Source organism: Plodia interpunctella, chromosome 11, assembly GCF_027563975.2.
Source record: "Plodia interpunctella isolate USDA-ARS_2022_Savannah chromosome 11, ilPloInte3.2, whole genome shotgun sequence".
Taxonomy (NCBI): domain Eukaryota; kingdom Metazoa; phylum Arthropoda; class Insecta; order Lepidoptera; family Pyralidae; genus Plodia; species Plodia interpunctella.
In genome coordinates, this window is record NC_071304.1 from 7,778,881 (window position 1) to 7,794,688 (window position 15,808).

Sequence of the window (15,808 nt, forward strand, 5' to 3'; positions counted from 1 at the left end):
TTGAATTAAGTAACACAACTTATTAATGAAACATTTAATTTTGTTCTTCGATCTATGATTTTTTATTTATTTTTTAGGTTATTTACGGATGTTTTTTTTATTCATCATCTATCTAAAGTTACGGGAAGAAATAAGGTGCGATATTTTAGAGTACACATACACTGACTGATCGCAATTTGTGCATTGCCGATTTTTTACAAGTAAGTGTAGATTACGTGGACGACGTGTACAACGCGACCAAAAATTTCCCAAACACGTCCAGAATCATTACACATCCAATTTGTATAATAATACAATGTAATATCGTGCTTTTGCATAAGTTAAGTTGGATCCTTCGTTGCTTGCTTGTCTTGTAACACAATAGCAGTAGTTCTGTTCAAAGTCTTGGTAATCTGTTTGCTCACAACTTTGTTTTACTTGAGCTATTGTGTAGCACAGATAGAGTTCACAGAGCTGGGTGTGTCAGGTTTCTCGTGAATATTTACTTTATTGTACTGGAGTTAATCCTGTAATAAGATTGGGAATCTTTTTCAACATGCTTTGTCATTGAAATTATATCTTCATCTTAATCTAGATTCTAGATTTACCTGTTGCTCAAGATTGCAAATTCCTTCTATGACAATTAGACATGTTGATTGATCTGAATCAAAATCAATCGGTTTTTGCAATAGCATCTTTGGGAGTATGATAAAATATTTTTATTTACATACGTATGAAAAAAGCTTAAACTTCGGTTAGACCAAGATTTAAACCTATTCTTTCGGGACGCACAAAAGAGAAGTTTGTAATCTCGCCCAAGCAACTAATATAATGGAATATTTTATGGTCATTATATGTAGTCATGAACTACATAATACCCCTGAAACTCGACAGCGGCTGAGTGACGTCGTAATTGAAATTTAAATGAAATTAGCATACCTCGCATACTACATTCTATTATGAAGGGACTGGCGGCTTCCCGGCCACTTACGAGATTCGTTGCTAACTCGATTGAATTACCATCTCCTTTGTTAACGATCAAGTGGATTAATAAAAGTTTTATTGTATTAATTTCGTCTCTATCTATAAAAAGCATTAAATTTAAGCCATAATGTAATATTAGCATACTGTATTACTGACTGAAGCATAACGTTTAACGTTAACGTTAACGCACAATTATTTGAAGTATAACTAACCTAACCTAAAAGTTAAATTATGCCACTTTTACCCGTATGTCAAAAATCAGTTATACCTTAGACCTATTTATTAATTTATTATGCCAAAACATTTTTTGCAAAACCCGCTAACTATGCCAAAGAACAAGTTAGATTGTACAAAATAAAGGTACCCCATTAATTTCACCTTTTGTGTTTCATCACGTCTTTGTTCTTATTTTTTTATGACTGTCATGATCATAAAACTATCAAGCTTGCGTGCATTTGTGCATCTTGACTTCCAAGCTTTTGCAGAAACGTAAATTTACCGTGATGTCAAATCGAAGGGAACCTTATTTTTTTAAGTCAAGAGTGAATTCGATTAAACAGTCCGTCAGAGCGGTCGTTGACCCCGCATCCTTAACAGACACGAATGAATGAGATCTGGCGACTACACTTCTGGGAAAATGATTTTAATGCAACCGCAGTTATATTGTACTTGGGGTGCCGAGCTAGTAATGCGAGATTTTTATCGACTAAGTATTTTTAAACACATCTTCTTGTAATACCAACGTTTATTTCATTGCCATTTATGTCGAGTTGGAGCAATACTTAATTGAGAGATAAACAAAAATTTACTAGTAACTGTCTCCCCAAACACCTCAAAATATGGCAACAGTGACACAGACAGCCATATGGGCTATACTGGACCACGAAATACGAAAAAACGACGACTAAAAATTATTTATTATATATATATTTTTGTGGCAATTTGTTTCTCTTTTTAACATTTTTCAGTAAGGAAATGAGGAAAAATGTGTCTTTTATTCTATCTGTACTGTGCGCCTTATCGGGATTAGCTTGATAAATTTATGGGTGGTCCTTCCCTAATCGGAGTCTGGAATAGCTGTCGTTGCTTGTTATTCTTGATTATATCTTATTATAATTAATTTGCCATCGTCCCCGTATTTACACGGTTACAAAATATTACATTTAGCTTTCTCGACTAGTTTACATTTAAGTATTTGGAAATATGGCACATCATAACAATAGGGTAATTTATAATCAACTATATTAAACACATTTTAGAAAATCCGTATAGTCAAAAGACTATTTGGATTTCTCACAATGTTTCTAGAAAGTTCTATTATTTTAATCAAGTGATAAAGATATTTGATTATTATAATAGATCTTTCTACCCGGTTGGTAATTACGTTACCATTTTTATTTCTGTTGTCAAACTTAACCTCATTTTTTGTGTATGCATCATCGGTCAGTCGGAATGTATTTAATTTTAATGGCCTTCCTTATTTTCTCATAGAACCAGATGTAGTTTCATTGAGTCAGCCCTCACAATCTCTACAGAATGTGCGTCATACGATTTAATCTTTTTGTAGGAAGTTTCGACTGTGTTTCCACAAGCTGTTTGCTATGTGACTGTAATCTGTTATTATGAAACACAAACACGTTTGTTTTGTCTTACACCATTGCTGAGGTAATCTATTAAACGATTTCTTTTGTTGTTTTATTTCTTGATTAACTTACCAGTCAAGATCTCAATCTTCTAAATGTAAAAAAAAATCGGAAAAAATCTGCATGTATGCAACGTCGCTCAATATTATTTGTAACTTCATCTAATCAATAGTACCATTGAAGTTTTGCATTCATGGTTGAGGTATTAAAGTATCGTGTGTCATGTTTTATGCAGCCCTTCAACTATCGACTTGTACTGTTGTAATATAAAGTCTAGACGCCATATCTTTGTTTCTTCCCGTGTTTATGCATTATTTATGCGCTTTTATATATGTCAAAGGACCGCTTTCTTATTGAAGAGCCGCCTAGATTGTACAAAATTATTTAGTTAAATATACTTTTAAATTAGGTGATTTATGAAGAAAATATTTCGTAATTTCTTTTGTGCACAATTTGTATTGTTTCGTAAGATCTTTATTTTTATTTACTATCACAATTTTTTTCATTTTAAAACAAGAAGTTTTTCAGTTTACAGTATATAATGATACTATAATAAAAATAAACATATTAATATCGGTTCGTGGCAAGTTGGATCGGTTTATGGTCAAAATGGCGCCCAATAGTCGATGGCGCAAGAACCTCTAAATTTTAATCAAGGTAAGAACAGAAACTATAACAACGGCCTTCTTTATCACGTATTATTGGTATTTGTTTGATACACAGTCATCATGAATTCACAGTTTGTTGGTCTCAATCATTTCAGATTAATCATGGGTTACATGTAAAGATAACTATATAACATTCGGAAATAACGTTTCATTAAAATAAACCCTGGATAAAACCTACACGTAAACCACTTATTAAACGCCTGTTATATTGTAGACCCTTTAAAGTTTCGGAGTCAGAAAAATTGCCTAAGCGAAGAATAGACCAATGTAACTAAACAAATAGACAATTTCTGTAAACAAATCGTAAAAATTAAGAATGGCAGGCGTGAGAATTGGAATGACGATACGTCTCGTGCGCGAAGAATGGCACGCTACTAGCTACTACTATACAGCTATTTATAGTCCTCTCCCGCTGTGTGATTTGCGTTCAGCGGCTGAGTGACATATGGTGGTGACTGGTGACATTTAGCATTAGGATAATTATCAACAATTAATATTTTATTGAAGTTGTTGCGGTTGTTGTATAGGACATGAATGGATCAAGGCTCAGCTGCCATGGAAACGATAGTTAGATTATCATTTGTCTTATATCGATGATTATTCGACTTGCGTGTGCAAAATTTTTAATACAGAACCGAAATGAATATGTAACAAGAAATAAGCTGTACCTATACATGACGACGCAGCAAAGTTGTGATACCTCACAATGGATTTAACTTGCAAAAGTTGATACGGCACGTTATGGCCATATAAGTTTTAACAGCCAATGAGTCAACCGATTACCATTTCTTACCATTCATAATCTGGATTGTGTTGGCTTTGATAATAACTGTTCAATCATTTCAAGTTGTCTGCTGACACGTCTACATGTTTTAATTTTTATAATAGATTTTATAATCGCTTAAAGTCGTCGTAGATTTTATGTGATGCAGAATTAAATATGCTATGCGGGAACCGATTGATCTTGGTCATCTCTTAGTTTTCACCAAATGCTTAGCTTAGAACTCTTGATTTAGGAAACAGGAATATCGCCAGTAGCGAATAAAATTGATAGCTTTTAAATCAAAACGATTGATTCCAATGATCGATGAGTAAATCACAGCGACGATTGTTTTAGATCAGAGCATAAATATTTATATTTCCTTGACCTCCTGAGTCACGGACTCATGGTAACAAGATGATTCAGTCTCGATAACTTTGATCGAGCACTCGATCTCTATCCTGTAATGATGGGTTTTAATGACGAATTCTTGTAATGCAAAGGAAAATTCAAAATAATACACATGCAGAACAGAAAAAGAGTTTCACCTGTACTTTTTATGTTCAGCCTGATCTTTTGTGAGAATATTATAGTTTAAAAACGTCCACATTTTTAATTCTGTAGCTTTTTTTGAGATTTTGGGTAGTTTTGAAGATGCGATGCTTCACGATAGTAGCTGTCGTCTCTCATTGTATTCTTCGTCACTTACTTCACTCACCATCAATTAATTTAAGAACTTTGTTCTTGTCGGTGGAGCATTTTCCAATATATATTACGTAATAATCGGTGTCACTCATACGGATATATCTATTATCTACAATTTTATTTGAAAATAATATTATTTTGTTTCCTTAGTACTCATATAAATTAATTAAACCAAGTCTTATTGCCAAATCTAATTTGCTTGTTAATAAAATGTCATTTGTATCAGTTATCGGCTCTTTACAATGTGCATATACAAGTGCGTGGATGTCGTATCAAAGATGTACGCTACCAGCTCGGGTTAAATGCGGGCATTCACTGCCTGATCCTTCACTTCATTCGTGTGCTGTAGGGTTACCAGATTTTGTGTCTCATTTGTCTTCTCTAGTTTCTATATAAATAGACTCTTTACTGGAAAAAGTCGGTCGTTTTTTCTCTCAGCAACTAAAATAATTTACCTTTTTTTATCATCTAACTTCAGGGTAGGTACTTCAACGTTGCTGTTATAAAATTATTTTTGAAAATTGTAGAGGAAAAAGAAAGCTGATACCAAAGAGTAACCTCTTGTACCCAGTTAACCTCTTTAAGCTGTTACTATAAATTATATGTCTATGCCACATTTGTTTTCATAATCAGCTAGTAAGGTATACGACAGCCCTAATAGTGTGCTGACAGGATGCCGTACTTGCACTACGAGGGTTGAATACATTGCAATAAAACTCGACCGATTCAAATTGCACTCTGACCTCCAGACGTGCCTGGAAATGTGAGGACAATATTGCGTTGTTGGGTTTTAATATTCCAGGATATAGCGTAGGTTAGTAAGCGTTGATTAAGACAGTTGTACCATATTATGTACTTTTATTAACCTTATTAATTTTATGATTTCCCTTGTGCGATTACACACACAATAAGATTAAAAAGACAATAAGAGAAATTTATAAACATGAACACAGATGACGATAAGTCAAATTTGTGCAGTATTATCCAAAACTGACTTATCGTCATCTGTGTTCATGTTTATTAATTAAGTACATATTACAATATGTACTTAATTAATATATTATATTATTATGTGTATAAGGCGGTGGTGGTGTAATGGTTAAGACGCCCGCCTGTGAATCGAAAGGTCCCAGGTTCGAATCCTACTCGTGCCACATGAGTTTGTATACCAATCTGACTCATGTGTAGTAGTTTTCATCTTCCACCACTTGCTACCGGTGAAGGAAAACATCGTGAGGAAACCTGCACACTGGTTGATTCTTATTAACTTATGTGTGAAATGAAGAAGGCAATGGCAAATCACTCCATTAATAATGCCAAGAAATTTTTGTGTGTTTCATTCCACGTAAGAACCACGACCGTCAGCCATGAGGAATACGACTATTAAGAAGACATATTGTTTAACAGTATGAAACTAACATAAGTTTTGCGTAACATCAAAATATTCCAAAGGATCCAAATAAAATTATGTTTTTTTTTCGGATTTCATAGAACAGCTTTCTTATCACGACTATTAACTAATGTCTAGGGAAATGAACCTGGCAGCGGCACTGAATAGAACTAGCTTATTAGAATGGATTACCTGCATGTATATTCTAAGAATCCTGGTTTCCTGTCGGTCTGATCACAGGAATTATGTAATTTATATTGCAATAAGCTAGAAAACATTGAACGCCATCTTGTATTATAATTCATTGTAGTTATAATATATTATAGTTGTACAACGACGAATACGACCTAGCTGCCACAACACCACGAATGAAAGTTGCAGATTGTACATGGATGAGAGAGGCACAGCAGGCCTACCATCAACTTTTTGTTCAATTTAGGAACCTAAAATGAATCGCATTCATAGAAAAAATTAAGTCGATGCTACGAGTTTCCGATGCAGTTCAGTTTATGTCGTAAAGAGGATCGCGTTAAGAGTAAGCCGCCAGGACTGAGGAGGTTGGCGTACGCGAAGAGAGGCCTATGCTCACAGTGGGCACAAAGAGGCTGAAATGATGACGATGATGAATGATGATAATCAACAAGCGGACCTTAGGCTCAGACATTTTGGGGCTAAAAATAACTGGGAAAACCACAAAACGCTCAATATGTTTTAAACTTTTTGAAAAACATGTAAACTGGCTGGAGGCTTTTTTACCAGTCAAACAAGAAAACCAAACCAAAGTGCAGCTTCAACTTGCAGTGTTACTGCACTCCATTTACCAAACATATTTGTCGTATCTTGTCCAAGAAATTCGTTTTAGTTATGAAGGCTATATAGTGCTTTTTTGTAAATAAATGTAGTTTTAAAATAATACTTATCACTGTGAGATACAAATGCTGTTAAGGCCAAATCTCCGGTTTGATATAAAGAAATACTCAAGTCGTAAACCGGAGGTTTATTACGATGACAGTTATAAAACAGTGAATAGAGATGGTATCATTGACAGATAACTGGTAGCTTTCCACTGTATTTTCACTAGCAAATAATTATAAAGTGTCAGTGTTTTTTCATTTACTTATACATTATATACATAAGTACATAAATTTTGTATGTCTCTATTTTATATGGGCCATTAGAATGATTGGTATAGCTCTGCTTTTATCCAAAGTACATTCAAATATTTTTGGAAATACTGGTAACATACATCTACGCCCAAATAATTTTCGTTTTTTGAATAAGAGTAAGAGAATAAGAGAGAATTTGAGAATAAGAGAGAAAATTGAAAAGTTGTTAAAAAATATTATTTCAATATTTTTCATGTTTAAAAATTCTAATAGATTTTTAGCATATAATAGCATATAATAACGTTTTTATGTCGAGGCAGAGTACAACCCCGCTGCATCCGGTGCATCCTTACGCCAGAGTCGTGCCCAAGTGCATTTTTTCCTTAAGTCAGCATCTCTGGTACAAAAGAGGTCACATTTTAAAATTCATCTCCCTTGTTCACAGAGCCGTCGGTAAGACATGTCTTCTCATCAGTTACACGACAAATGCCTTCCCAGGAGAGTACATACCTACAGTGTAAGTAGTTTTTATATACATTTTTTATAGTATAAACCCTATGTTGGTTTGAATTCCTTAATTAGATTTTACTAAAGGCATATTTTTCTGCAATACAAATCATCTATATTATTATTATATAGAGGTAAGCATTTGTGAGTTTTATGTTTGAGGTGGGTAATCTCCGAAACTACTGAACCGATTTCAAAAATTCTTTGACTATTAGTAAGGTACATTATCCAAGATTGCTATAGGCTATATTTTATCTCAAGATTCCCACGGGAGTGAAGCCCCGGGCAACATCTAGTGTTTATAATAATATAAGCTTATTATGGTTTTGCAGTACGCCGCGGTATTCTTTTAATAATAAAAATATGTCTGTTGAACTAGTTAGTTATAATCAGTAGTTTTTAGTCAATTCGTTAGTAATACAGTAGGCGAAACAAAGCATAAAACGTAAACCTCAATATACTATTTCGGTCTTTGTCTATCTCACCACAGTTGTATAAAATGTATGGACACAACTCCAATAAGAATGATGATACATTTGCCATTAATCATCCTCCGATTAGGACGTGGTAATTACATACAGTATATTAATTATTATTGATATATAATTCAAAGATTGATTATTCTAGTGTATAATACCAGAATTGGGGGGTTGAAAACATTTTTTCATAATGTCACGCGCAGTGGTTCGAACGCTCGGCCTGCGCTATTAATTTTTAGTACTAAGGACATTTTCGCAATGGCCTGTGGCCGGTAATTACATGGATAACCAAAAAATCATCCATCCCCTTCAGAAGGTTCAGTCGTTAAACCTACCAATGGGCTCGCGCGTACTGTCAGTGCACCCGCAGTGGGGAGTAGCTAATGACTCAAATCATCTTTTCGTTTTCCCAGTTACATTCGGAACTGTGAAACCCCAAAGCCCTAGGTTCGTGTTAAAAATTAACCAATAAAATGGCTGATAATTGCGAATATATAAAAAAATCTAATTTCAGATTCGACAACTACTCAGCGAACGTGATGGTGGACGGCAAGCCCATCAACCTGGGGCTATGGGATACAGCCGGTCAGGAGGACTACGACCGACTCCGGCCGCTGTCGTACCCACAGACTGACGTTTTCCTCATATGCTTCTCCCTGGTCAATCCTGCTTCATTCGAGAATGTTCGGGCTAAGGTAACCTTTTTTCTTTCGTCTGGGACTCTCGTCGTTCTAAACTTTTGTGCCGACGGGATATATTAATTCGTTACCTTTATTGTCATAAAATACATTGTAATTTATGTATTTTACAGGAGGTTATCATTCGACCTATATATGAGAGACATTTAGGAATAAACTCGCCCTGTGACGCAGCTAGTTTATAATTGAGTTATTTCGGGATAAAAAGTACCCAATGTGTTATTCCAGGATATATTCTACCGGTGTACCAAATTTTATTACAATCCGTCCAGTCCAGATTTTGCGTGAAGGATTAACAAACACACACACACATCCTCACAAACTTTTGCATTTATATTAGTAGAATTATATAACTGCAACTACCAAAATATTGCTGATAGTGGGTGCATCAATCAGGCAAAAATTTACCTTGTAACCATTTTATTTGTAAATCGACGTGTTTTTGTATGTATTTGCGGGTGAAGCCTTTCTTATTAGGTCAGTGCCACAGCAGTGTTAAAATGGCTAATGATGAAAAATATAAGAAATAATGTTAACAAAGTTATCTGGAATTCCAGTGGTATCCGGAGGTGCGGCATCACTGCCCGTCGACGCCCATCATCCTGGTGGGCACCAAGCTCGACCTCCGCGAAGACAAGGACACCATCGAAAAACTCAAGGACAAGAAGCTTGCACCCATCACATACCCACAGGTATAATAAAATAAAAAAAGTTTGTTTATTTTGTAAGTTTAAAAAGGAATGTACATTTTTTTGTGTAGTACAATCGATAAATAAATAATAAATAAAGTTGTGAATAAATTAACTTGGAACCCCTATTTGCGTAAAGGCCTCCTACATCGAGCGCCATTTATCCTGGGCAACTGTCATCCATTCTTTTCCAGCTACTTTGACAATGTCGAAGTCTTCCCATCTTTGTCATACCCACAGGTGTACTGTACAGTAAATTATTGGTACTCTGTAGCAACAATTTGATGGCTCGCCATACCAACATATCTGTCCACCAATAATACTTAGGAATTTAGACCAAGATCTCCAAGACATGTGTTTTTCGCCTCTTCCGAGATTTCTTTGTCATGTGTCCAGGAAAAATGGACCTCCATAGATCCATTCAGTCAACAAAAATTGATGAACAATCCTCTCCTTCCAGGGTCTAGGTATGGCGAAGGAAATCACCGCGGTGAAATACCTAGAGTGCTCCGCTCTAACGCAAAAGGGGCTGAAGACGGTGTTCGACGAAGCGATCCGCGCCGTGCTGTGTCCGTCGCAGCCCATCAAGTCCAGGAGTCGGAAGTGTTCCATCCTGTAATGAGAGACAGGCCTGTTACATGGTATGTTTATTCGATTACCTGTTTTGTTTGTTTGTTTGTTTGTTTGTTTGTTTGTTTGTTTGTTTGTTTGTTTGTTTGTTTGTTTGTTTGTTTGTTTGTTTGTTTGTTTGTTTGTTTGTTTGTTTGTTTGTTTGTTTGTTTGTTAGGGCCTAGATAGTTTTAAATGAACTCCAAGAATTAAATACTGATCTCTCCGGAGACTAACCTCATCTAATATTATCCTATGTTACATAGACATGTCATTTACATTTTATAGACTAAATAGTAGAAAATAAATGAGGTATTGTGTTCTGACCATAATCTTGATCTTGAAATCTTGACCATATCTGGTATAGCATTGACGTTTTCTGCTCCTTATAAACAGACTGTAATTTCATGTTCATCTAAAACTATGAAGCTATTTAAACATTTTCCTCTGCATATAAATACTTGCCCATAATACTTGTAAAGCATTAAGTACTTAAATATTTAGATGGTCATGACCTAGAGGGCAAAAAAAATTGTAGAAATCAGTCGTTCAAATTGGTGGACGTAGTTAGTAATTTTAATCCTTTTTTACAGATAGTGTAGCCGTACGTCGAAAAGGTGTAAAACAGCATAGCTTTTTTAAATAGAGCATCTCCATCAGTCTCCAGGACACAGTGCTGTAAATGGACTACAACAAATGCATACATAGCTGTTAACTTTTACTGTTATACGCATTATTAATTGTAACGTGGGTTGGTGTGAGTGAGCTCCGTAATGTAATCGCTTTTTGTATAATCTGTAACCTGACAGTTGTCTATGGTGCATTATGGTTTTAAGGCGTAAGTGTTTAATAGTATACTGCCATTTTTTATCGATTAATTGTTGCGGTCATAACTGATTTGTACGACACTACCGTCTGTGTACAATGTGAAAATTAAATAGATCTGTGCACTATAAATACTTTCCTTCATCCAATTAAACTATGGATGAAATTTTAAAAATTAGTAATCGATTTGTATAATCGCATCCAGTGTCGAACAAATAAGCTATGATCATTATAAGTGCAATCAATATCACAAAATAATTGTATAATTTGTAAGGCAACTGTCAGTGATAATTTTTATCCGAGTTAAACTCATTTGGGTGCTTCCCTTTGTGCGATCTTTGCTCTTACGATTAAAGTTACATTCCTACATTATTGCTAAAAACATTTACGTTCGGTACAAAATTGTTTTAATCGATTTAACATGAATATGGTTTAGAATGGAATTGTTGAAATTTGCGTTACTACAGAGGTTATATTTTTCGATTTAATTATTGATTATTTTGTTCCCAGTTGTTGTATTTCAATGTAGGTGTCGATAAGTACAGTATTTGTTAAGAAAGCAGCAAGTCTACGCTTCATATTCTTAAAATTTTAAAGCAATAGGAGTGAATGTTAAATGTGATTTTCTTCTTCCCTTTTATGTCGATGAATAAACTACAATGAAATTTTGTTAGTAAATCTAATGATTTACCTTTATTATTTAACATATTCAAATAATTTCATCAACCTATTTTTATTACATATTTTAAATGTGTCCGCGCGTATGCAATTGCCAATACTTTTAATACATATCGTGGAAGCTAAGCTGTAATTTAGAAACCCGTCTATTAATCGAATTAGGTTCCATCTAGCTATCGATTGAAATATCTACGAGTAAGTCGTCATCAGTACAGTAACTATATAAAAAAAGCCATGAAACTAATTTTATCATTGGCTAAAATATGCACAAATATTATCAACATTTAAAATCGCGTGGAGAATCGAAATTTCTATACCTAAAATAAAGATTGAAAGAAAAGTTTAGATTTCTACACAACTGTCACGCTTTGCTTGTATTCGATGTCCATAATCGGATCCGGATTAATGAAATCAATCGATTAATGGTTGTTTTATATATCGATGTACCGAAATCGCACAAATTCAGCGTAATAGCGCAGATGGATATCGTATTGTTATCCACTCTGATTTTAGGAATACATACCTACTATTTTGAAGTATAGGAACGTTTTATTTGAGTTTAAATCCAGCCAAATGTTAACTTTTCAAAAGGTATAAGTGGTCTAAGCCAATCTTTGTAAATTTTATCGGCTGCCTAACCTTTTTTTAACATTTTGTTAGTCGTTTAAAACTTTTGCTTTTTGTACCTATAAATTACTTTAACATTTACTATGCTTCAAAAACGTAGTGCTAGATTTACTAGGAGATGGCATTTTTCGCTGAAAATGTGATAAAAGGGTTTAGGCTTTAATTGACTGCCTCGCAGGGCCTCGTTTCTATAATATGCTAGCCAAACTAAGGTCATACAATTTTTATTAAATGGCACTAAGTTAATTACTGTCTAAATCCACTCCTAAAATAAATGTTAACATAGGATGGAATAGTACACGTAAGTTTGCGTATAAGGTGTGTGCAATTGTTACTGCTTGCCTACGATTGTAAAGCCTGGTTACATGCTTGCCAAACTTTATGGCGAGTCGTGTACATTGCTTAGTTTTGTCTTGTGTCAAAATATAGCTCACACAAACTAAGCAATGTATAATGTGGTTTGGTGAGCATGTCGATGTAGCTTACCGCGGGAAGACTAAATGCCATAGATAAATTCTTTTTTATCTGTAGAATTTTTAAATCGTCTTTTTCATCTCTGACTCCTTATGATCGCTGACATGATAGTGTCCCACATTGTTAAAATAGATATTCAAATTTTGATATGGATTATATTTAATGTGTATGTAGGCATATTTTATATGATAAATTGCCAAACAAATGATGCATTCAGAATCTGTTATAAATTACACAAAACTCGTAATTGAATGTTTTTTTTTTGACCATGTGGGAATCTGCATTTTAAAAGACTATCCTTAAAAAGAGCATTCTTAAATGGTGTTACTTTTATCTCTGTCTCAATTTATAGGACAAGTATGAGCGAGATGCACATAGGCAACACCATTTACGAACGCCATACTTCTTTATTGAGTAATATGAATTATTAAGCACCAACAATTGCACAAAACAATAGTTGTAAGATTTTAACGTATGTATTGTTCAGATGCAAATATATTTAGAAGAATCAGCATGTAAATAACGGTAATTTAGTATTAACGAAAATATAACTAACGCCATTTTATTTGGTGTGCATTTTATATGAATTCATGTAAGGGAGCTTCTGTCGCATTTCGGGATACGTTGAGACGGATTTGTTAGTGTTAAATTAATAAAATTAATATCCCTTTTATTTTGACGGATTGTTTTTTTTTTTAATCGTATTGTGTAAGTACCTGTAACGATGTATTTATGTCGGCTTGCTTGCTCACGCGTTAACTGGAATATTTTCGTATAATACCTAGTATAAGGTATATGGATAATGGCCCTTATATGGATCACCTCAAGGAAGAGTTAGAACTATTCAGCTGTTTAGTATTATCACAGTACATCAAGTGAAAAGGCGCTATCGATAACCCGGTATAAACTACGATTTGCCTGCCAACAATCAATTCTGAATCAATGTTATTTAGCAAATTGACGATCTGAGTGATCTTTATCTTAGTTTAATTATACTTTTAGCTTTGAAATGATTAGCGAATATTTTTAATATTATCGAATTAGTTCAAATTTAATGAAATATAAGTAACATTATCCAAACTACAATAGCCATTGTCATAAGATATCGAAGTACAGTCAGCCGCACCTTAAGTTACACTTAATGGATCTCTATGCGGCGGTCACAGCGATGAATTTGGTTATGTTCTGTGGACTATACTGAAACAATAATCCATTACGTTAGCGCGTGAGAAACTGTGTCCTTTGTAATCATAATCATTTATGTATGACTCATTATTACTTGGTGTTAGCTGTACGAACGTTATGACGCTATTGTGTCAATGCCACCATCAACATAGTTAACTTTTATTGGCTACGTCGCAAAATGTTGCTATCGCATAATATTCTCCAATCAAAAATTGTCCTTTACACAAATTGTCCTTCTGGAGAAGATCCGCACAATTTCCATTTTGAAAATCGAAAAAACTAAGTTGCATTTTTGCGAAAAGGACATTTTGAGAAAGATTTCGACCAGGGAACAGTTTATGAATGGGATTGTTTGCGAAGTAGCCCTTTTATTATATGAGAAATTAAAGCTTAATTGGTCACAGTATTTAATATAAGTATTCAAAAGACTAATACTTACTAGTGTCGAAATATAAACACGTGTATTTTATTTGGACACAGAGAAGAGAATACATTTTTTATAACACACATGGCCACAGTCTATTGCATGCCTATGATGGTTCTTACGGATCAAGACAAGTGTTCTAGAAATATCTAATGAATTTATTACTGCAGTCCGAAAGAAGAGACTTGCATGAGGGCGAAGTACGGATTTACTCACTTCACACTATCGAGTCGATTCGAAGTGACACGTAGCGAACCAATCACATTGCGGTGTGATTGTCGTTGAGCCCTTCACACTATCGAGTCGATGCGAAGTGACACGTGCGAACCAATCACATTGCGTTTTGATTGTCGTTGAGCCACAATGACGCACTGTGATTGGTTGTCTGCGTCTCACTGCGACTCGACTCGATGGTGAGATATAAATAGCAAAGTCGCATTACGCACACTATGTATGGTTTACTTCGTAGTAAATGATTTTAAATATGTAACATGTACTGTCAGGTTTCTACTTTCGTGGCGCGGATTGTACCATACATTGCCATTTCTAATCGGTCCAGTAATTTTTGTAACATTGTAATGTCCCATTGTAAAGTCATGCTTCATTCAAATACGCTTGTATAATATTATTTTTATACAAAAACCTTCGGATAAGCTGTGTGTCGTAAGTGAACACGAGTAAGTATAACGCTCGGCAATTCTTCCAAATATTGTAAAGCCTCTGAATAATTCAAAATATATTTATATTAACTGTTCAAATGTTCGTTTGATTTATTCGACCTTCAAATTACAATATATATAATATTTAAATATTGGCGTAGTTGACATTGTTCTCAGCGATGATAGCGCCGCGTCTGCTGGTTTTCTTTCGTAACGCGGCTCCTAAGGAGTATAATACATAACACATCTTCTATGGTATCGACTGGACGTAGCCTGGTACGATAGTCTGACTCGGTGAAAGATCTGCAGGCCTACCATCAACTTTTACAGAATGATTCCAAAGCAACTCAGTTCAATTTTAAAACCTAAAATGAATCGCATTCATACAAAAAATTAAGTCGATGATACGAATTTGCGATGCAGTTCAGTTTAGGTCGTAAAGTGGAGACGATGGTAAGCTCCCAGGGAACAGTTTATAAGTAAGCCCCCTGAACATGAAGGTCTTTCAAGCAATAGAACAGGCTAAAGATCAAATGTAAGCTCATATGTAATTTAATTCTAATTACTCTTAGCACCACAATTGTCCATCCCTTTCTCGAATGTTTTTTTTTTTAATTTTCTCTCCTGGAAAAAAGGCACACTACTGTACACATGTACAGCCAACAGTACGTCAAGTTACCCTGCATGAAACTCTATGGCGCGGTAATAACAACGAGTTT

General features: G+C 34.6%; 1 protein-coding gene across 1 annotated transcript in view; it reads left to right on the forward strand.

Moving 5' to 3' along the window:
- Nucleotides 1-15,188, forward strand: part of LOC128673353 (ras-related C3 botulinum toxin substrate 1) — a 28,502-nt gene extending 13,314 nt beyond the window's left edge. Inside the window, exons 2-6 of the mRNA XM_053751119.2 lie at nt 7,681-7,752; nt 8,736-8,916; nt 9,477-9,611; nt 10,069-10,249; nt 10,811-15,188. Of these exons, the coding sequence (XP_053607094.1) occupies nt 7,681-7,752; nt 8,736-8,916; nt 9,477-9,611; nt 10,069-10,227 (547 nt within the window). The 3' untranslated portion in view covers nt 10,228-10,249; nt 10,811-15,188. The remainder of the gene's footprint in view (nt 1-7,680; nt 7,753-8,735; nt 8,917-9,476; nt 9,612-10,068; nt 10,250-10,810) is intronic.
- The last annotated feature ends 620 nt before the right edge of the window (nt 15,189-15,808 follow it).